This window comes from Microcaecilia unicolor, chromosome 1 (genome assembly GCF_901765095.1).
Source record: "Microcaecilia unicolor chromosome 1, aMicUni1.1, whole genome shotgun sequence".
NCBI lineage: Eukaryota > Metazoa > Chordata > Amphibia > Gymnophiona > Siphonopidae > Microcaecilia > Microcaecilia unicolor.
In genome coordinates this window covers 39,728,672-39,752,033 of record NC_044031.1, presented here as the reverse complement: position 1 = coordinate 39,752,033, position 23,362 = coordinate 39,728,672, and the positions used below count along the sequence as shown (strand labels likewise).

At 42.4% G+C, this 23,362-nt stretch overlaps 1 protein-coding gene across 4 annotated transcripts in view; it reads right to left on the bottom strand.

The window, feature by feature from the left end:
* Positions 1–23,362, bottom strand: part of LOC115465375 (oocyte zinc finger protein XlCOF7.1-like) — a 60,760-nt gene that overhangs the window by 25,010 nt on the left and 12,388 nt on the right. For 3 of the 4 annotated variants that reach the window (XM_030195822.1, XM_030195813.1, XM_030195837.1), the window contains exons 2-3: positions 8,964–9,683; positions 4,264–4,689 (exon numbers count right to left, since the gene is read on the bottom strand). In XM_030195822.1, the coding sequence (XP_030051682.1) occupies positions 4,264–4,689; positions 8,964–9,660 (1,123 nt within the window). In that variant the 5' untranslated portion in view covers positions 9,661–9,683. The remainder of the gene's footprint in view (positions 1–4,263; positions 4,690–8,963; positions 9,684–23,362) is intronic. The other variant, XM_030195828.1, reaches the window with a different exon arrangement.

Here is a 23,362-nt window from a genome sequence, read left to right as displayed (position 1 = left end):
CGTAAGATCAGTGTTGAACATTTATTAATCCTTAGTCCTAGACCTTTTTCTCCACTGCATATATAACAACATTTAATGTTAAGGTTTTTACATTTTGGATATTGGTTATATGGATAGAGGACCTATGATTGAGTTAGCTATAGCCTCCTATTTGAACTTATGTTCTGGTGGAAGCGTTTAGCTCCGAGGTCCATTTGATGGTCTCTCGGGGGACTTAATTAACTATTGCCTAGTATGCAAGTTTTTAATTTTGCGCATACCATAATAGCAATGAACCTCACTCTTAAGCCAGAGTATGTGAAGTATGATCTCAAATTTACTGCCAATGTTTGTTGTAATACTTGCATTGTACCGAAGAGCTTCCTTCTGGAGTCCGTTGCAGAATGATCGTTTGGCAGTACTTCGCTAGATGATATTTTAATCAGTGAAACTGTATTTTGAGACTGAAGACAGACACCTCCATATGTGCTTGGATGTTCATGTAACCCTCGCGATCTTAGTGATACATTGTATTATTTGACCAGATAACATTTGACTCCTGAGGCAGACCTTTGGGATGAAACACGGTCTATGTCGAGTCATTTGCATGTTCAATAAAGAATTTTCTGCCACCCATCGTTCACTTTGCTGTTTTTGTTCAGTTCATAGCATGTAACATGGATAGGAAATTTATCCAGGTGCACTTGGAAGTTCTTTTTGATTAAGCCTGTGGCACCCAAAATGATGGGAAATATTTCTGTATCTTTCTGCCACATTTTCTTGGTCGCTGACTACACTGCCTGGTACTTGAGGATCTTCTCTCTCTCTCACACATGATCCAATGCCATTTTGGTGTTTCTCTCTTTTACCACTATATCCAGTTTTCTTGCATCCAACTTTTTATCAATTGGGATGGGGATGTCTCATGTGATCATAACCTCTTTGTATTCTGCAATTTTCTTCGGGTGATAATCCCAATACTTTTGGATACACTGATGTTGTAATGCTTACAGAGTTTTCAATGAATGAGACGGGCCACCTTATTGTGCCTTTCTGTATAAACATTTTCTGCCATCAGCACTTTGCAGCCAGCCATGAGATGAGCAACTGTTTCTGGCTCTTTCTTGCGGAATCTACAGATGTCTTTTGCACCATTTTTTTTCAATGCTTGCTGTAAACCATCTTGTCTGTAATCTGCTATCCTAGTGACTCCTATATGGAACAGCATAACGTAGCCATAATTTAAGTTGTATCTTCCCAATGTGCATCACTTTACATCTGTCTACATTAAATGTCATCTGCCATATGGCTTCTTAGCCTTTCAATTTTCTAGGGTCTTCCTGCAATTTCTCACAGTCCACATGCGAGTTAACTGAATAGATTTGTGTCTCATCTGCAAATTTAATCACCTCACTTGCCGTTCCTATTTACAGATCATTTATAAATATGCTGTCGTCATGTCCTCCAGGACTGAAGAATCAGCATACAAACACAGTTGAGGGAGAAATGGGAGATGCAAATACATAATTCGAAAGATATGTTGAGATATTCCCCACCAAAAAAAACTGCTGAACACAACCAAAACAGGTGACCCAGGGTTGCCTGCTCTGCCCCGCACTTAATGCAGTTATTATCCATAGCAATGTCCATCAACAGAGCTCTATGCTAACCTGACACTATAATCGCATCTTGATGGCATTACAGAACTGGTGCTAAGTGCATGGCATTAGGGCACCTAGACTGAGGCACCAATGTATAGAAGTGCCCCCACGTTTATTTTAGCAAGCAAGTCTATATTGCTCCAGTGGTGGCACAATAATCCCTCTACTGTTACTCAGTAGAGCAAACGTCTGTATATGTTCATGGTACCGGAGTGATGTAAGGTAGGTTGGAAACAGCAGAGGAGGGGCATGAACTAAGATAGTTCTGCCAAAACGGGGGATTAAAAGGGGGGCATTGGGCGTGGGAAGGAGGGAGGAAGATGATAATAGGAAGCTATAAGAACAAAAGCTTCTCACGCATGCTGGGGGGGGGGGGTATATTAAAATTAACAAATTAATTGTATGTTAGTCAAAACAAATGAAAGATGACTTTCACGTTGTTATGTAGTTTATTTTTGGATGTTGTTGTTCGAATCGTTCAATAAAGATTTTACATAAGCTAGTTGTGCCTACTGTGGAGGAGGGGGGAGATAGAGGGAAGGCACATAGTAACATAGTAAATGACGGCAGAAAAAGACCTGCACAGTCCATCCAGTCTGCCCAACAAGACAAACTCATATGTGCTACTTTTTGTGTATACCCTACTTTGATTTGTACCTGTCCTCTTCAGGGCACAGACCGTATAAGTCTGCCCAGCACTATCCTCGCCTCCCACCACCGGCTGGCTCTGCCACCCAATCTCGGCTAAGCTCCTTAAGATCCATTCCTTCTGAATAGGATTCCTTTATGTTTATCCCACGCGTGTTTGAATTCTATTACCGTTTTCATTTCCACCACCTCCCGCGGGAGGGCATTCCAAGCATCCACTACTCTCTCCGTGAAAGAATACTTCCTGACATTTTTCTTGAGTCTGCCCCCCTTCAATCTCATTTCATGTCCTCTCGTTCTACTGCCTTCGCACCTCCGGAAAAGGTTCGTTTGCGGATTAATACTTTTCAAATATTTGAACGTCTGTATCATATCATCCCTGTTTCTCCTTTCTTCCAGAGTATACATGTTCAGGTCATCAAGTCTCTCCTCATATGTCTTGTAACGCAAATCCCTTACCATTCTCGTAGCTTTTCTTTGCACCGCTTCAATTCTTTTTACATCCTTCGCAAGGTACGGCCTCCAAAACTGAACACATATCAGAGAAGCTTTTGTTCTTGGATTTGGTGTAAGAAACCCCACCAGTTCAAGTTACACAATGGATTGGGGGTGGGGGGCACCTATAATTTGTTATAAAAATGTTTTTCTGAAATGTTTTGGAAGTTTGCTATGGATGTCTTGTGTTGCAATCACAACTTCGTTGATTGTATGTATTGATAGCTGTCTCTTTCCATTTATCCCTTGTTGGTCCTATATTTGACAGGGTTATTTTTTTGAGACCTTTTGAATGCGAAGCAGTTCTATAAATCAGCGCCTCAGGAGTAGCCTAGTGGTTAGTGCAAACCCTGAGAAACTGGGTTTGATTCCCACTGCAGCTCCTTGTGACACTGGGCAAGTCATTTAACCCTCCACTGCCCCAGGTACAAAATAAGTACCTGTATATACCATGTAAACAGCTTTGATTGTAACTACAGAAATGCGGTATATCAAGTCCCCTCCCCTCCCCCCCTTTTCTCCATTTAGGTGCTCCAATGCCGCAAGGTGAGCCTATTCTCTAAGAGCATCTGGGTGCCCAGCTTCCAATATACAATACTAGAGTAACCAAGTACTTTAAATTTAGGCACCTGCAGTTACATGAGCTATGGGCCTGGAGTAACTGTGGGCACCCATATGTGGCAAAGGCACATGTAACATACAGCATTCTGTAAGCTGCACATATAAGAGGCAGCCCAGCCCAAGCCCCTCCCATTTGAACATCCCCATGCATTTACACAGGCCATTACAGACCTTGCTGACCTGAACATGTATACCCTGGAAGAAAGGAGAAATAGGGGTGATATGATACAGATGTTCAAATACCCGCAAACGAACCTGTTCCGGAGACGGGAAGGCGGTAGAACTAGAGGACATGAAATGAGGTTGATGGGGGGCAGACAAGAAAAATGTCAGGAACTATTTTTTCACGGACAGAGTGGTGGATACTTGGAATGCCCTCTCGCGGGAGGTGGCGAAGATGAAAACGGTAACGGAATTCAAAAATGTGTGGGATAAACATAAAGGAATCCTATTCAGAAGGAATGGATCCTCAGAAGCTTAGCGGAGATTGGGTGGCAGCACCGGTGGTTGGGAGGCGGGGCTAGTACTGGGCAGATTTCTACAGTCTGTGCCCTGAAAATGGTAGATACAAATTATGAGTTTATGTTGTTGGGCAGACTGGATGGACCGTACAGGTCTTTTTCTGCCATCACCAACTACGTTACTATATGTTACTATGCAGAACAGTGCTTAGGTGTCCTTGCTGCTGCTTACATGAGTGTTCACTTATCTGCAGACGAGACCGTATTCTGTACAAGTATGCATTCAAATGGTGTGTAAATGTGGGCACCCTGTTCCAGAACTGCCCTTCACAGGTATAATTTTAGAAGAAAACATTCAAACGTACGAACAGTACAGAATCCTTTCTGGTTCACTGCACCTGTATGTAGCGTCTCTCCAATGTGCATCCTCTGATGTACTGTCATATCTGACCAATGAGTGACGGATGTCCCACACACAGTACATATATAAGGTTTCTCTTCTGTGTGGCTCCTGAGGTGCCTGGTCAGCTGAGCCTTGCTGGAGAACTTTCTCCCACATTCAGGACATGAGAATGGTTTCTCCCCTGTGTGGATTCGTTCATGATCTTCCAGCCTCCGTCTGGTCTGAAAGGTCTTCCCACACACGTTACACACGTACGTGGTCTGTGCTGTGCTGTTGAACTGCATGGCTCCGTCTGTGACCCGAGTGAGGCTGTCATCATTCTCATTCCCCGACGCTTTAACTCCATTCTCACAAGACATCTCCAGTTTTATGGCTGTTCCTGTGGTACATTTCTCCTCACTCTTGAACCAGCTGTGACCTGCTGGATGAACAGGACACACAAATTAGTTCTGGGTGTGAATTAAAGAAAATGGGAAGGGGGAACCCACCAAGCTGAAGGCTGCCTTGCTTATCCCAAAATTAGAACCAACATAAAATTGGCAGAGGAATCCAACGAAGTGAGGGGATCAGCAAGAATGTAATCCCTGGGAAGTCATGAGCTGAGCCTGTATCTTCATGTCTCCTCTCCTTCTATAAGGTCAAGGAATGATGGGAAGGCAGGATCCTCGAACAATAGCAGAAGGGCTGAAGGCTGCCCCACCACTGGTGGAGCAGCCTTCAGTTGTGCTCTTCCCCCCCCCCCCCCCCCCCCCCCCAATCCCCTCATCGGCTTATCATTGGAGCCTGGCCTAGTTTCTGACCCCAACAGCTTGAAAGACAAGCCGAAATAACACACAAGACCACAACACCAGACCAACCAACCCGAAGAAGAAAGCTTATCACGCATCACCCCAAAAAACATCCAGTCATCAGAACACCGTCTTATTAGTAGCCCACAGTAAATAGAAACCAAAATGAATACCTTCAAACTACTCCTAATAATCTACTCCTTAACACTGATCCACTTCACACTAACCACCCCTCTCACAGAATGTAACACTATACGAATACTGTACAATCACCAAAGACTGATCAGATACACCATACCTCATCAAACTAACAACTTAAACAAAGGAAAAACAACAATATGCGGACAACCTCTACAACATGAGAAGAAGGGTCCAAACAAACTCACCACAACAAAGAAACGACAACTAATAAAAGTCCACACAACACCAAACGCAGAAGACCTATTCCAAACAATCAAAGTGGGCTACATCAACACCAGATCCGCAGTAAACAAAACAGCAATACTGACAGACTGGATCATGACAGAAAACCTGGACCTACTCTTCATAAACAAAACCTGGATCCATGACCAAAAGGACCCCATAATCCTAGACCTGTGCCCTCCAGGATACAAAATCACCCACTAGACCAGAAAGGTAAAGAGAGGTGGAGGCATATCATTAATCTACAGATCCCAATTTACCACCGAAACCAAGGCCGAGTCCATAACACCTCAACTTGAAATTGCCTCAATCAGAATCCACAACAAAACCCTACGTGACCACTTGAATTGTGTCTTATTTTTCAGACCACCAGGTAACTGGAATGAAGGCCAGACCAACTTCATGGACTTCATCTCAAACACATGCATAGCCGACTCCAATGTACTAGTACTGGGAGATATCAACCTTCACTTAGAAGACCCAAACTCAAAACACACGAAAATGTAAGGATTTCCTCCACCTATGTGGTCTCAATTGGCCACAAATGCAAACAACCCACCTCAAAGGGCACACACTGGATCTCATCTCATACAAACTATCAACAGACCAAAACTTAATAATAACAGATATTAGATGGACAGAAACACCCTGGTCTGATCACTACAAACTAAACCTATCCCTACACTGGCGGAAGAAGGGATCACACCAAACCCAAGAACTCACATCCTACAGAACAAGAGGTCATGTAGACACAAAAACATTCTGGCAACTGATATACAACAATGTATGGACAGCACAAACAGACTCCATATACTACCGCTTGGAATGGGATAAAAGATGCAAAGACATACTAGATGAAATAGCACCCTTACGAAACAAAAACATCACGTAAGCACAACAGTATTCCGTGGTTCAACGATGAACTGAAAAAACTAAAAACACAAACCAGGAAACTCGAACGAGCATGGAGCAAAACAAAAGATGAAATCACACTCAACACATGGAAACAATCACAAAGAAAATACAAATACGCAATAAGGCAGACCAAAACATCATACTATAAAACTAAAATAGGGTCAGATTACAAAGACACAAAGAAATTATACCAACTTGTGAACAAACTACTAGACACCAACCTGGTCACCACATCAAACACAGACATCCCATCTGCAGAAAAACTTGCTAAGTATTTCAATGAAAAAATTGTAAACCTTCGCAACATGCTACCTCAATACAACACAGACATTGAAACTTCCTAAATGAACTGGATCCAACCACTGGAGAATACCCGGCTGACCGAACCTGGTTAAACTTCACCCCCCTAACCGTCGATACAGTTGCACAGGCGATCAGCAGGTTCTCCAACACTCACTGTAAACTAGATACCTGTCCCAGCTACCTAATTAAATCCACCCCTGACTGCTTCATAGCAGACCTCACATCCCACCTAAACTACATTACAGCAAGGCCCCTTCCCTAAGGAAAATGGCAATATACTACTCACCCCGATACCAAAAGACACCTTGAAAAAAAAACAAATGAAATCACTAACTACCGCCCAGTTGCATCCATCCCGCTGACAGTCAAACTGATGGAAAGTATGGTAGCCAAACAACTTACAGATTATATACACAAATTCTCAATACTACACAAATCAAAGTCAGGATTTCGCCCCCTACACAGCACAGAAACAGTACTACTTACTCTCCTAGCCAAATTCAAGCAAGAAATAGCAACAGGCAAAAGCATCCTCCTCCTCCAATTCGACATGGTAAACCATAATATACTAATAAGATTACTAGATAAGTTCGGGATTGGTGGTAACATACTTAACTGGATCAAAGGTTTCCTAACCACAAGAACATATCAAGTAAAATCAAACTCAAACATATCATCACCATGGAAAGCAGACTGTGGAGTACCACAAGGATCACCGCTATCGCCAATCCTATTCAACCTGATGATGACCCCACTAGCCAAGACCCTATCCAACCAAGGCCTTAACCCTTTCATCTATGCAGACGATGTCACAATCTACATTCCTTACAAATCTAATCTAACATAAATCACAAACGAAATCAAGACCAGCTTGAACATCATGGACGCTTGGGCAAACGCATTTCAACTAAAACTCAACAAAGAAAAAACACACTGTCTCATTGTCTCATCTCAACACAACGCGGCCAATCCCACAATCATCCACACCCCAGATCATACCCTCCCTATCTCAGACAGCCTGAAAATCCTCGGCATTACAATGGACCGCAACCTAACACTAGAGAGCCAAGTGACATCCACAACAAAGAAAATGTTCCATTCAATGTGGAAACTCAAACGAGTGAAACAATTCTTCCTAAGGGAAACATTCCGCAACTTGATACAATCAATGGTACTAAGCCATTTAGACTACTGCAATGGAATTTATGCGGAATGTAAAGAACAAACATTAAAGAAACTTCAGACCGCTCAGAACACGGCAGTTAGGCTTATCTTTGGAAAAACTCGATTTGATAGCGCAAAACCACTCCGCGAAAAACTACACTGGCTCCCAATCAAAGAACGCATTGCTTTCAAAATTTGCACTATGGTTCACAAAATTATCTACGGTGAAGCCCAGGGATACATGAGAGACTTGATAGACCTATCAACTAGAAACACATCCAAATCAACACGAACCTATCTAAACCTCCACTACCCAATCTGCAAAGGACTCAAATACAAATCAACTTACGCATCCAGTTTTTCCTACATAAGCACGCAATTGTGGAACGCACTACCAAAAACCTTGAAAACTACATACGACCACCTACACTTCCGAAGAACACTAAAAGCTCATCTGTTCAAAAAGGTAACATAAATGTTTGACCTCCGCAACGCAACAAAACTAAAGCACTAACGGACACAACACAACTCTCCCGTTGCACGATTCCCTTGTGTGGTTGGACCACATGAACTTAATCTTATCTTAACACCACTATGTATCTGTTTACACCGGAGTCTGCAAACGCATCTCCGGTACTATGTAAGCCACATTGAGCCTGCAAATAGGTGGGAAAATGTGGGATACAAATGTAACAAATAATAAATAATATTTTACGCATTTGATAATTTCAGATGTTATTGTGACTTGTATTTATCACTATCTACATTGCCACAATTTTTTTGTTAGGTAAAGAATACATTTAAATGAATTGAAATGAAATGGGGATGGAATCCTCCATCAGCTGACACAGAGTAAAGCTACGGGAAAGCATCCCAGGAACATTGTGTCTCACTATTAAGGCAGCTGAGGCAGGGGGTGGATGGTAGGAAATCTCAAAATCCACTACGAAATTCTCTGCATCTAATCGCTCTACCACAATTTCCACCCTTATCCAATTTTCAGTGAGGCTATGTCGTTCCTCTACCCAGGGCACAGGGCATCTAGTGGCCATGTTTTTAAGCAGTTTACCTCTGGGACCCTCTTCCCCTGCTACACACTCACCTTGGAGACTTCCTGATATAACATGGGTCTTCTGGTGTGTTTTCCACTCTATGACCAGCTGGAACCTCTGCCCGCAGGTCTCGCAAACCAATCGCTTCTCCACTGCTTTCAGTTTATCATGCATGGTGAAGCTTTTCCCACACTCTGTGCTCCTATACAGCCCGTCCCCTTGATGTATCTTCATATGGCAATTCAGGTTTGAGGTGCGGGTAAAGCACTTCCCACACTTTGGACAAGTATTGGGTTTCAGGCCTGTGTGGGATCTCATGTGTTGAATCAGGTTCTTCTTGGTGGTGATCTTCTTTTCACAGCTGGGGCAGGCATATAACTTGTCTTGGGTATGGATCTTGTTATGCACATCCAGGCCCTGCTTCTGGGCAAAACTCTTCCCACAATCAGAACAAGGATAAGGTCTCTCCCCCATGTGGACCTTCTTGTTTGTTTTAAGAGTTCCTTTCAAACTGAAACTCCTCTCTCTGTGTGCAAATGGCTTTTCCCCTGTGTGGGTCCTTTCATGTTCCGTGAGATTCTGCCTGTACTTGAAACACTTCCTACACACAGCACACCTGTATGGTTTCCGTTTCCACACAGTCTGCTGGTGTGTGAAGGCACTCAGCATTTCCTTTCCAGTGCTGCCATTTAAAAACTTCTGGTGAAGGTCTGGTTCCTGGATACCTTCCTCAAGATGTTCCTCCATGGCTCCATCCCTGGAACCTTCATCTGATGAGAAAAACACAAGCACATCCATTATTTTCAGTACTTAGCACCCAAACACTAAACAGTCAGCCAGAAGTGATCACAAGACAAAAAGTATGCATATCAGGGGTTAGTACAGTATGACATGAATCATGAGGGCAAACAGGACCAGTTAATGTACCAGGGGTGGGGGAAGGGTTGATCTCTCTCTTCCAGCTCAATCTGTACCAGTGCTGGGACTGGGTGCCTTAAGCCTTCATTCACAGCTGTATAAGCATTTTCTCTATTTTAATAGTCCTACCCTCCCACTGTTCGTAGTCTGGTCACTGCTATGGGCTGACTCATAGATCTAGCCACCAAATATTCCCCCTCCTCTCACAAGCATCCACAACCCCTGCCAGCCCAAGAAGTAGAAGTCTCAAAACAGAGGTCAAATTGGGGACGTTCCGCATAGCAGCACTAGCACTAAGCCACCGGGCTTTCAGGGCTGATGATTTTTGCATCCAGAGAAAATAATTGTTTCTAAAAGATTTCTTCCAGCAAGTTATACCGAAGCACTTCCATTCTGAAATTTAAATAAGAATTACCTCTACCACCACATTTCCACTTGAAAATAGTTTTGCCATCAACAAGCAGCATTAACAGTCCTGGTATGAAGCTGGTTAGGCTGAAAGACCAGGGTTGTTGAAAATACTCAAGTAGTTTCTTTCTACTGATCTGTGTCACATGAATGAAAGAAAATGAAGGCTGAAAACAAAGGATTCTGGGATATGCTACAGTCAAACACAGCTGCACTGAACACAGAAACCAGTTACTCACCTGTAGCAGATGTTCTCCAAGGAGAGCAAGATGAACATTCTTACTGATGATGGATGAAGTCATCCGACACAACCCAGCACGGAAAGAGCTCCCCAGCATTCTTTCTATAAGCACTGGAAGTTGCTTACTGTGCATCTTTCTGCCCACCATTATCATCAACTTCAAGAGGGGGTGGGGTGGGAGGGGAGGTCAGCGGGGCAGCAAGAATTTATCTCCGAGGACAAGCAAGATAAAATAATTTCACTGACTGGAATCCCTAGCTACCAGGCTGTCTTAAAAGAAAAAGAAAAAAAAAACTGGGACCTGCCACTGGTCTGAGGTTATAAGTAGCCATCTTGCATGGAAAAATTTCAAAAAATTCAAACTCCCTCCTACCAGAAGGTCATCCAGAATGGTTACTGGAATTGGGGATATGCTCTCCGGGAGCCAGTCAAAAGCTCACCCCTTGCTTTGATTGGGGAGCCAGCTGGAACTTCTGGGCCTTAGTTTGTCTTGGGGGGAGGGTCGAGAGGGAGGAGGATACCTATGTCTTCTGCCAAAATACCTTCTGGATGTGGAGGCTGAGCTAGGAGCAAGCCAAGGAAGTGACTTGATGGTTTCAGAATTCTTTTTGATGAGGTCCACTGCCACCTTGTCACTAAAAAGATTGTCTTCTCAGCACAAATGCCTGCCAGCTTCTACTGAGGCATGTAGATAGGCAAGTCTGCACAACTCAATCCTCATGACAGAGGCCCTAGATGCCGTACTGAAAGTATCATAGGGTGCCCAGACCATGTACTTGCCACAATCTTGCTCTTTGGTTACTAGCCAACAGAGTTCCTCAGCCTTCTTCTGAAGGAGAACACCACCACACAGCACACAATGTTCCGCAAGCGTGTGCTCATAGACTGCTGGTAAGATGCTATGCGAGAAGCAAGTATAGCATTCTGGAAGAATTTCTTCCCAAAAGACTCCAATGTCAAAGCCTCCTTCTACAGGGGAACTAAGGAGCAGGTTTTTGAACTCTTGGCTCTTTTGAGAATGGACTGAACCACCATGGACACATGAACATTAAGACAGCCTCCACTTTTCTCGACACGGAGCATCGATAGCACCCGCCAGGATCGGGTATCCTCCTGCGAGCGAGGAAGGATTAGTCATTGTCAACATTGAGGGACTCTGGTGCAATGCCTCAGGCAGATGCCAGGATGCATCAATATCGATCCCCCTCAAGGCCCTCTCAATGTCGATGTATTCTCAGTGTCTAATGCAACTCTTAGAGCCATAGAGATCGATACATCTGATGCCCATGTCAATGGACTTGACTTCTCAGTGACAAAAAGCCATTTGAACTGCTTCTCTCAACCCTTGATGTCTCTCCCTGGCATCTGTGATCAGCGTTTACAAGAAGAGGGACTGTGATCATGCCCCAGGCGCTAGTTATGAATGGCTAGGAGGGACATGGTCCATTGCACCTGAAGCACTTTTTAAGACCGCTGGGAGTTTTCTGGGATATACCAGGAAAAATAACTGAAGCGAAATCTAATGGATTGTTGGTGAAAAATGTCCTTGACCAGGTGCTTGAGGTCTAAGGGGGCCAAGTGGGCCATGAAAAAGAAAGAAAACTTAGAAGTGCCTGACTGGAGAAATACAAGAAGGAGAGGGTCAGTGGCCCTGCATGACAAAACTTACACATGGAGAATTGAAAAATACATGCCAAATCACAATGAAAACACTTCAGAGACACAAGCTGTGTGGGAGTTTAGACTATGCACGTCCTCACTGTTCCATGGAAAACTGAGAACTGAACTGGTCCCATGTGACAATGACAGGCAGGAAGATGCAGGCAAGTGTGGTGAACAGCTTCCAAAAAGAACACTAGGAAGCGCTTCCCACACCAGGCTCCATCAGATGACATCCCCCATCATCAGTGAGATTATTTCATCCTGCTTGTGCTCAAAGAAAAGCATCATAACTTACTAGTTGGCTCAGTGACCTAGAAAAGTACCTCACACCAAGCAGAGGAGAGAAGCCTCATACCATAACAAGAAGAGCGACCACAATGATAAAGGGGATGGAACTCCTCTCATATGAGGAAAAGCTAAAGAGGTTACAGCTCTTCAGCTTGGAAAAGAGACAGATGATGGGAGATATGATTGAAGTCTACAAAATCCTGAGTGATGTAGAACGAGTAAAAGTAAATCGATTTTTTACAGACTAGGGGACACTCAAGGAAGTTACATGGAAATAATTTTAAAACAAATAGGAGGAAATATTTTTCCACTCAACGAATAGTTAAGCTCTGGAACTCTTTGCTGGAGGATGTGGTAACGGCAGTTAGCGTATCTGGGTTTAAAAAAGGTTTGGACACATTCCTGAAGGAAAAGTCCATAGTTTGCTATTGAGACAGACATGGGGAAGCAACTGCTTGTCCCAGGATTGGTAGCGTGAAATGTTGCTACTAATTGGGTTTCTGCCAGGTACTTGTGACCTGGCTTGGCCACTGTTTGGAAACAGGATACTAGGCTAGATGGACCATTGATCTGACCCAGTATGGCTACTCTTATGTTCTTATATGTTCTTATGAATCCAGCCCACTCGGACAGAATGTGTACTAGCATCTGGACCTTCTCTGCCAATTTTGCTGTGCACCGATTAGAGCATAAAAGATTATTCTGATTTGCATATATGTGTCAATAAACTCTGATACATCCAATCATTTTGGAACACTTACCAACCTCCATATGCATACTGGACAGATAACGAGGTGAGCAGGGTACAAAGCATACCCTCAGACAAAGAAAGCAGCTAAAGATTCCTGAAATGCCTACTGCTAATCTGACTTTTTCCTTTACGGTCAAGGTCATGGTCAATTTTTTTGATATACCACCAATCATATGGACAACTAAGTGGATCACAAAATTTAAAATAATGAGATAGGAGAATTCATAAGAACAGATTATGTCCCAGTCTGGAGAAACCAGAAAAACATGCCAACAAAACAGATATGCCATACTGGTTCCTGTTGTGCTCTGTTTGGCTGGCATGCTTTCCTGGTTTCTCAGGTGGGGATATCATCTGATCATTGTCTACTTTGGTCTCCCTTTTGGATCTTATTAGCTCTTGTTACTGGTTTGAAAAAGCCATAGAGAAAAAAGTGAGTTTTGAGTAATGACCAAAAGCTAGTTCAGATCTAACGTAAATGGGAATGTGGTTCCAAAGAGTATGTGTGTGTGTGGGGGGGGGGGGGGGGGGGGGGGGCTGCTACACTAAATGAAGACTGTGTAGTAGCATCAAAACAAAATTGTCAGTGGGTAGCTATAATTAAAAGATTCTGGCGTGATGACCTTAAGTGTTTTTAAAGGAGAGTAAGGAAGAAGATGATTGACCAAGAACGATGGAGATCCTGAAGACTAAACTTGGTAGGTAGTTCCTAGGTTTTTAAAAGGAATCCTGTATGTAACAGGAAGCCGGTGTTCAGGAAGATAAAGGGAGGATATGTGATCTAATTTCTTAAGTAGATAGCCTTATTCTGGATCAGCTGTAGCCTCTTAAGTTGAGAGCTCTGTAACCCCTGATATAATGAGTTACCATATATGCAATTTTATGCTCCTGTCTGCCCTTTGAGGTCTAGCAGGGCAACACAACTAGTGGTACCTTCCTTGACAACTATCCACTACTAGTAGTTGTATAATGTCCATTATTTGACCTCAGCTCTGGAATAAACTGCCTGGCCCTTTATGCCATCTGTCATCTTTTGCAGAATTTAAGAACAGGTTGAAAACTCATCTGTTCGTAAAAGTATATGCTCGATGGATGAGTTATTAGATGAGAGATGTTTTCTGTTTGATATTTTGTTGTGCTGTTTTATGTTGCTTTTATTACGTATGTTTTTAGTTACTTACTTAGTTGTAAGCGGGATATAAATGCCATAAATAAATAGTCAATGTAAGGGCCAAAATGAGTACACAAAGACAAGAACGATCCAACATAGCCCAAGTAGAGTATCTACTTCAATCAAAAGAAACAGCTAGAGATTACTCAAGAAATTAGGTTGTGAAAAGTAAGGGTTTTATCAATAACTACTCCGAGGATTTTTACAGAATTCTTCAAGGAGAGTGACATATCTTTTATACTGGTATACGTAGGAATATTAATTATAGCAATTGCAGTTCTGGTTAAGACCCTAGCATTAATTTTGTTACTCATTTTCATTAACCGCCAATTGCCTTTGGTACAGTCCAGATCTTACATTTAACCATGAAAACTACCAACATGAAGTGCCTAGCCCTTCTGTTGTGTGTGGTCGCCATGCCTATGGTACAAGGAACAAAGGATCTAGAAAGTTTTCTGCAACAGTTTATTACCACCCCCGAAATAACATTACCCACAACTAAAGACACGACCACAATCACCCTTGATGTGTGTGCTTACACAATGTGTGGGGAACATCCTGTACAGCAATATTTGTCAGCTTTTGAGGTATACCTGTGTCCCTTCTCCAATTGCGGAAGTTGGGCACAAGTATGGTGGTACACAGGTTCATGGGTTCCATACTCAGGTAGTGAGATTCCAGATCTCAAAAAGAGCATTTCTATCATGAAATTGCGAGTGAATGGCCTCTGTTCAATGACCAAATGTAATCAAGTGGCTATCACTTTCAGAGGAGTGACGGCTGTTACATACAGAACTTAATCCTTAGGAATTGACGCCTCAGGTAGAGACCCCATTGGAAAATTTAAGATTGTTCCACCCCCAGCCCAACCAGAAACGAATCCTTTGATGCCAACAAAGATCCCAGAAGTAAAGATTCCTTACCAGATCGTGCCAATTAATAATACCAAAGATTTAATGGCATTAGAAACAGGATTTGGAGAGACAAACCTGTGGCTTGAATGGGCGCATTATACTACAAAGAGTTTGAATGTCTCTAATTGTTATTTTTGTTCCCATGCAAGAGCAGAACCAACAGTAGTTCCCTTTCCTTTAGATCTCCACAATGACCCAGATGGTTTTTGGTGTATGCTAGAGTTACTTCAGGTAACAACTGAAGTGAATCAGTCTTGTCAACATCTTGACGAGCACCACCCCTACTTACCCCCTCGGCTGAGGGTTCCACCCGCATTCAGGATTCCAGATCCTGCTACCAGATATCATACATGTCTGGAACGATATGGGGTGAAAAATACGCGGTTTCTAGGAAATTTGACCAATTGTAACACAACTCTAGAAAAAGGGACTCTGCGAAATCTGAACCTCACAGAGTTTTCACAGGCTAGAGCAGACATATGGTGGTATTGTGGAACCCGTACTATCCACCATACACTTCACAGAAGTTGGACAGGCAGATGTGCCTTAGTCAAATTGGTAATTCCAATTGTAATAGCATCTTTGCTCCCTCCTCATAGCAGCTCTTCCTCACGAGTGAAGAGAGATGCAATGCCTGGCTCCTTTGATGATCGGGTATATATAGATGCAATTGGAGTTCCAAGAGGGGTTCCTGATGAGTTCAAAGCCAGAAACCAAATAGCTGCAGGATTCGAATCAGCTTTCTTTTGGTGGGCTACTATAAATAAGAATTTAGACTGGATCAACTATATATATTACAACCAGCAGAGATTTGTCAATTACACCAGAGACGCGGTTCAAGGAAATGCAACACAATTAGATGCTACCAGCAGAATGACGTTAGAAAATAGATTAGTTCTTGACCAGATTTTGGCATCGGATGGCGGAGTGTGCCGGAAAATAGGTACACAGTGTTGCACCTTTATCCCCAACAACACTGCTCCAGATGGATCAATCACCAGAGCTTTGGAAGGCTTAACCTCACTGTCACAAGAGTTGGCAGAGAACTCTGGTGTTGACACATCCTGGACTGGTTGGATGGATAGAGCTTTTGGTAAATGGAAGACATTTATCATTTCAGCAGCCACTACTATAATTATAGTGATAGCAATTTTTGTATTAGTAGGATGTTGCATAATCCCTTGTGCTAGAGGCTTAGTAAAACGCTTAATTGAAACTGCAATAATGAAAAAGACAACAGCAGGACAATATGTCCTGTACGAAAATCTCCTTCCCAACACCACAGGAGATAACACCTTGGACTATCTCCCTCTGAGAAGGACCAATCGCTATGCAAATGCTAGAGACACTAGAGAGATGTCTGCAACTGTATAATCAGGTAATAGCACACAGGGATACAATATAACCATATAAAGCTTTATAAGATGATGTGATATATGAGAAAAATGTCTACATAACCTATGCAAATCTATGCAAATGTATACTCAAGATATAATCAGTATATAACCAAAGAATTTATAATTGATAACAATATATACTCACATAGGTAAGAATAAGTTAGAACCTGCATATTAAAGGGTTGAATCAAAAATATTATTATAGTAATTATAAGTTTTTGTATAACCACAGATATAGATAAGAAGGATTGAAATAATTGAAGTGGTGCCAAGATGGTAATCTCAAACCAAAAACAAATCTGACTGTACCAGTTAACCGTAAGACTCAGAAAATTTGATGGCCTTATAGGATACCTTCTGGAATGGATGGTACCATGGTGTATTAACCCTGGTGTCACCCTATGAGATAGGGTGAAGAGGGGAATGTTAATATGTGGCCTGGCTTCAGACCTACCACTGGAATAGTGGTGGGCTAAGCTACACAGCCTAAAGCAACTGAAAAAGTACTGACTAGGCCAAATAACAAGCTAATGATGTCTTATTTGAGAATCTGCAAAAAGCAGGTCTGAACAATGAGTCTTAACACAACCAGGTACAACCTTCTAATAGGAAATAGCACCTATAATGAAAAAATAATGGGTAAAAGGAATAAAATGATGTTCTTAAAATGGGACTTATTTTCCATAAGATGGCACACAGATCATAAGATGTTATGAAAGGTATTACAAAAGGAAGATGTGAAACTATAAAGATATTTTAGTAAACGAGAAAAACAACTTGTTCCAAAAACATGTTGACATTTACGGAAGTGTGGCAAGCTCTAGAAATAGATAGAACGGAAAAGAAATGGGTACAGATGAACATCTGGCCGGATACGAAAGTATGATCTCAGAAATTGAGAAATATTAGAAAAAAAAGGTACCTCACAATTGACTTGTATTGGGACCTTGGGCTATAAAAGAGATAAGATTTTGACAGGGAGTTGGAGTCTTCCCCAACACTTCTCAGACGGCGGAGCTCTATGCGATTGAACCCAGATTCTGTTTGATGTCTGTACTTAATTGAAAACTTGGTAAGAATAAAGCCTTCTTTCTGAAATCTATCTCTGTCTTTATTTTCAAGTATTCTTCACCTGTCATTGATACTACAACCTAAGCCACACACACAACTGACACTTAGTGTGTAGATAAATCACTGTAGCATTGTAATAGAATACATGTGGGTACATAGATGACCAAGGATTCACTTAGATCCTAATAGACAGAAGGCCATGGTCATGGACATTACCTTTGACTTACGGCTACTAATACCTACACAACTGAGATATCACTGGGATGGAATATCAAAAGGATTTAGGCAGGCGGCCCAACACATAGTGGAAGCGCAGACCCGTTGTCCCTGGAGAAGGGTATTCCTGGGGCGCAAAGAGAGCCTTTAAAATTTACACATTTAATGTCAACCCATTTTCAGAGTCAGCCAACAGATCCAATTTAGTTGAAACAGTGGCCATTACTAAGGAAGAGTGAGGATGAAGGAAAAAAAAAAAAAAGAGAATCTGGATGAAGATAAAAGACTATCTGGATGTCATCAGCAGAGATATAAAATGTGAGGTCTAGTGACAGAATGAGGAGAGAAAGAGGGGTTAGGAAAACATTAAAGAGAATAAGACTTAAAAAGAACTCTGGTAAACACCAAAAGAGAATGACTTTGGGATAGATAAATTACTACATCAGTGGACGATAAAGGATCAACTGTAAGATAAGAGTTGAACCAGGAGAGGACCGAACTTTAACTATCAGTGAAAGTTTTCCTCTCTTGTGGGCACTAGCTGTGACACACTCACAAGCTGGAGTGTGTTTCCTAAACCATCTTCTCTTGTGTTTCAACACCTACCGATATGCTGTGGTAAAAAGAAACAACCCCCCCCCCCCCCCCCAAATCTGCATCCAGAAGAGCTTCAGAGAACACCTGAGACTGTAGTGGATCAGGGGCAATGTCTCCAAACGTGTTATTTTTGCTAATACCATGACAATAGTGAATCTCACTTCTAAGCCAGGATATGTGGAGTATGATCTCAGGCTCTCAAATTTACCTGCTAACGCTCACCATAGTACTTGCATTGTGCCAAAGAGTTTTTTTTCCTGGAGTTTATGTTACGTGTATAGGTATCTATCCAGGTGCGCTTGCTCTCTTGTAACAGACTGCAGTTTTGCTATTCTCAGGAAGCAGGAACTAGAGACATAATAATCCTTACAATTTTCACATTTATTTCTCATAACAAAGTAATCAACTTAGCTGAAACAAGATTTATAGTCTTTATCTTATTTGCCCAAATTATCATTTATACCTTATCAAAATAAAACTTTATATTAGAGAGAGACTTGATCTAAGTGTTCTTATTACTACATAAGAACTTGGATTGGTATTTAGAAAGTTAGTTACAGAACTTATAGTCCGCTATTACCAAATATAGTTCAATGTATGATCCCAGACCAATCATCAAGGATCGAACATTGAGTTGTCAAACAAAATTATGAACTAATTCACTTTAATCCCATTTGGAAGATGTGAGAAAAATGTTGCTGCATGTTTACATAAAAATTGTCTGAAATAATTTCCAGTAGTGGGCACCTTTAGGACTAGGAAGTGTTGAAAACTTAAAGTGTCATACAAGGTGCATTCTCCCATATACAGGTCTACATATTAATGTTGTCATATAACCCTGTATAGCTCCATACTAAACTAGGCTACCCAATTTAAACATTATTTTGGCCTCCACTGGAAGCCAATGCGTCATTACATAAAATGGAGTAATATGTGAAGAAACCTTTAGTGAGAAAACCAAATGGGTGGCAGTGTTTTGTATAGTTTGCAACCATTTTAAGAGACTCTTAGCCACCCACAAATATACTATATTACAGTAATCCAGTTTGCTCAATATTAAAGACTGAACTACCAGTTGAAACCATTCATAATTAAGATACTTTCTAATTTTTCTCAGTTTCTGCATTTCCCCAAAACAGCTGTTTGTCAGATGAGTGGAGTGGAGGAGTAGCCTAGTGGTTAGTGCAGTGGACTTTGATCCTGGGGAATTGAATTCAATTCCCACTGCAGCTCCTTGTGACTCTGGGCAAGTCACTTAACCCTCCATTGCCCCTGGTAGAAAATAAGTACCTGAATATACGTAAACCGCTTTGAATGTAGTTGCAAAATCCTCAGAAAGGCAGTATATCAAGTCCCATTTCCCATGATTTACATAAGTACGTAAGTATTGACATATTGGGACAGACCGAAAGTCCATCAAGCCCAGCATCCTGTTTCCAACAGTGGCCAATCCAGGTGACAAGTACCTGGCAAGTTTATTTGTTCCATCATAGTCGTGCTGCAATCAACGATGACGCCCAAAGGTTTGGGTGGATCTACTACTACTACTAATTAACATTTCTAGAGCGCTACTAGGGTTACGCAGCGCTGTACAATTTAACAAAGAGAGACAGTCCCTGCTCAAAGAGCTTACAATCTAATAGACAAGTGAACGGTCGGTCCGATCGGGGCAGTCAAATTGGGGCAGTCTGGATTCACTGAACGGTAAGGGTTAGGTGCCGAACGCAGCATTGAAGAGGTGGGCTTTAAGCAAAGACTTGAAGATGGGCAGGGAGGGGGGCTTGGCGTAAGGGTTCAGGAAGGTTGTTCCAAGCATAGGGTGAGGCGAGGCAGAATGAGCGGAGCCTGGAGTTGGCGGTGGTGGAGAAGGGTACTGAGAGGAGGGATTTATCCTGTGAACGGAGGTTACGGGCGGGAATGATCTGGTGCTCACAAATGGGGATAGTGTGTCAAATGTCCGAGTGGGTGCCCACCTGGGCAGCAGTGACTATCAAACAGTTTGGTTTGATATAAACAGCTGAAGTGGAGGGCAGCCACTCAAAATTCAAAGTCCTGGATTTCAAGCATGCTGACTTTAGGAAAATGGGGGAATACCTGAGGAAGGAGCTGATGGGCTGGGGGAACATACGAGAAGTGGAAGGGCAGTGGTCCAGGCTGAAAGAAGCTTTAAATATGGCCACAAACCTTTTTGTAAGGAGAGTAAATAAAAGCAAGACAAAAAGGAAACCGATATGGTTCTCCAAGCAAGTGGCTGAGAAAATAAAAGCTAAAGAGTTGGCATTCATGAAATACAGAAAATCTCAAGAAGAGAAACACGGAGAGAAATACCGGATGAAACTGAAAGAAGCCAAGGGTGAGATACGTCTGGCGAAAACGCAAGAACAAATGGCTAGAAATGTAAAGAGGGGCGACAAACATTTCTTCAGGTATATCAGTAAAAGGAGGAAAACTAAAAATGGAATTGTGAGACTGAAAGATGATGCGAACCGCTATGTGGATAATGATGATGGAAAAGCAAATTTGCTAAACAAATACTTTTGTTCTATGTTCACTGAAGAAAATCCTGGAGAAGGACCACGATTGATTGGCAAAAGTACATATGAGAATGGAGCAGATATAGCACTGTTCACGGAAGCGAGTGTGTATGAACTTGAAAATCTAAAGGTGGACAAAGCCATGGGACCAGACGAGATCCACCCCAGGATATTGAGGGAGCTCAGAGAGGTTCTGGCGGGTCATCTTAAAGATTTGTTTAATAAATCCTTGGAGATGGGAGAGGTTCCATGGGATTGGAGAACGGTGGAGGTGATCTCTCTTCACAAAAGTGGTGATAGGGAAGAAGCTGGAAACTACAGGCCGGTAAGCCTCACTTCGGTTATTGGAAAAGTAAGCAATGCTGAAGGAAAGGATTGTGAATTTCCTGGAAGCCAATAAGTTGCAAGATCCGAGACAACATGGTTTTACCAAAGGTAAACCGTGCCAAACGAATCTCATTGAATTCTTTGATTGGGTGACAGGAGAATTGAATCAGGAACGTGCTATAGCTGTAATCTACTTAGATTTCAGTAAAGCTTTTGACACGGTTCCCCACAGGAGGCTCTTGAATAAACTTGACAGGCTGAAGATAGGACCCAACGTGGTGAACTGGATTAGGAACTGGTTGACGGACGGACGCCACCAGAGGGTGGTGGTAAATGGGATTCACTTGGATGAGGGAAAGGTGAGTAGTGGAGTGCCTCAGGGATCAGTGCTGGGGCCTATTCTGTTCAATATATTTGTGAGTGACATTGCCAAAGGGTTAGACGGTAAAGTTTGCCTTTTTGCAGATGACACCAAGATTTGTAACAGAATGGACACACCGGAGGGAGCGGAAAACGTGAAAAAAGATCTGCAGAAGCTAGAAGAATGGTCTAATGTTTGGCAATTAAACTTCAATGCAAAGAAATGCAAAGTGATGCACTTAGGGAGTAGAAATCCACGGGAGACGTATGTGTTAGGCGGTGAGAGTCTGATATGTACAGGCAGGGAGAGGGATCTTGAGGTGATAGTATCCGAGGATCTGAAGGCAACGAAACAGTGTGACAAGGCGGTGGCCATAGCCAGAAGGTTGCTAGGCTGTATAGAGAGAGGTATGACCAGCAGAAGAAAGAAGGTGTTGATGCCCCTGTACAAGTAGTTGGTGAGGCCCCACCTAGAATATTGTGTTCAGTTTTGGAGGCCGTATCTTGCTAAGGATGTAAAAAAAATTGAAGCAGTGCAAAGAAAAGCTACAAAAATGGTATGGGATTTGCATTACAAAACGTATGAGGAGAGACTTATTCACCTGAACATGTATACCCTGGAGGAAAGGAGAAACAGGGGTGATATGATACAGACGTTCAAATATTTGAAAGCTATTAATCCGCAAACGAATCTGTTCCGGAGATGGGAAGGCAGTAGAACTAGAGGACATGAAATGAGGTTGAAAGGGGCCAGACTCAAGAAAAATGTCAGGAAGTATTTTTTCACTGAGAGAGTGGTGGATACTTGGAATGCCCTCCCACGGGAGGTGGTGGAGATGAAAACGGTAATGCATGGGATAAACATAAAGGAATCCTGTTCAGAAGGAATGGATCCTCAGAAGCTTAGCGGAGATTGGGTGACAGCACTTGTGGTTGGGAGGCGGGGCTAGTTGATCACCTCTCTTTATGATGGTATCAAAGGCTGGAATCAGGTTTGATGTTGAAATTCGAAACACTGAGCCAAGGTGCTGGTCAGATAATTGGGATGTGAAGTGAGATCTGTTGTTGCATTTCAGAAGTGAAAAGGCTTCCTCACATAAATAGGTAGAGCCAAACAAAACTAGGATTTTCTGGGCTTCCCAGCAGATATTTTGGGAACTTAGTTTCACACAGGGATATGTAAAAGCAGTCAGATTTTCTGAGTTGTACTTATTCTTCAAGGTGGAGTCACACTGGAGGTCTATGAGTTCCAGTTCCTCTGGGGCTCTCTTATAGTCAGGACTAGGGTTATCATTTTTTGTCCCCCAAAAAGGAAGACACATGCCCCGCCCCCTTTCACACTCCGCTCCACCCCCTTTCTACATAGCCAATCTTTTATGAAGTTTAAAAAAATGTACATCTTTTTTTTTCCACCTTCAATTTTTCATTTGCCTCTCCTTATTTCCTGCCCGGTACTATAAGGAACAAATTCCTGCGCATGTCCAAACGAATTTTCCCACCCCAGCAGGCCCAATCAGCAAGCGCATGCGCTATGGCTCAAACAAGTTGCCATAACAACATAAAACTTTACACCTAGTGAATGCGCAGTCTTTAA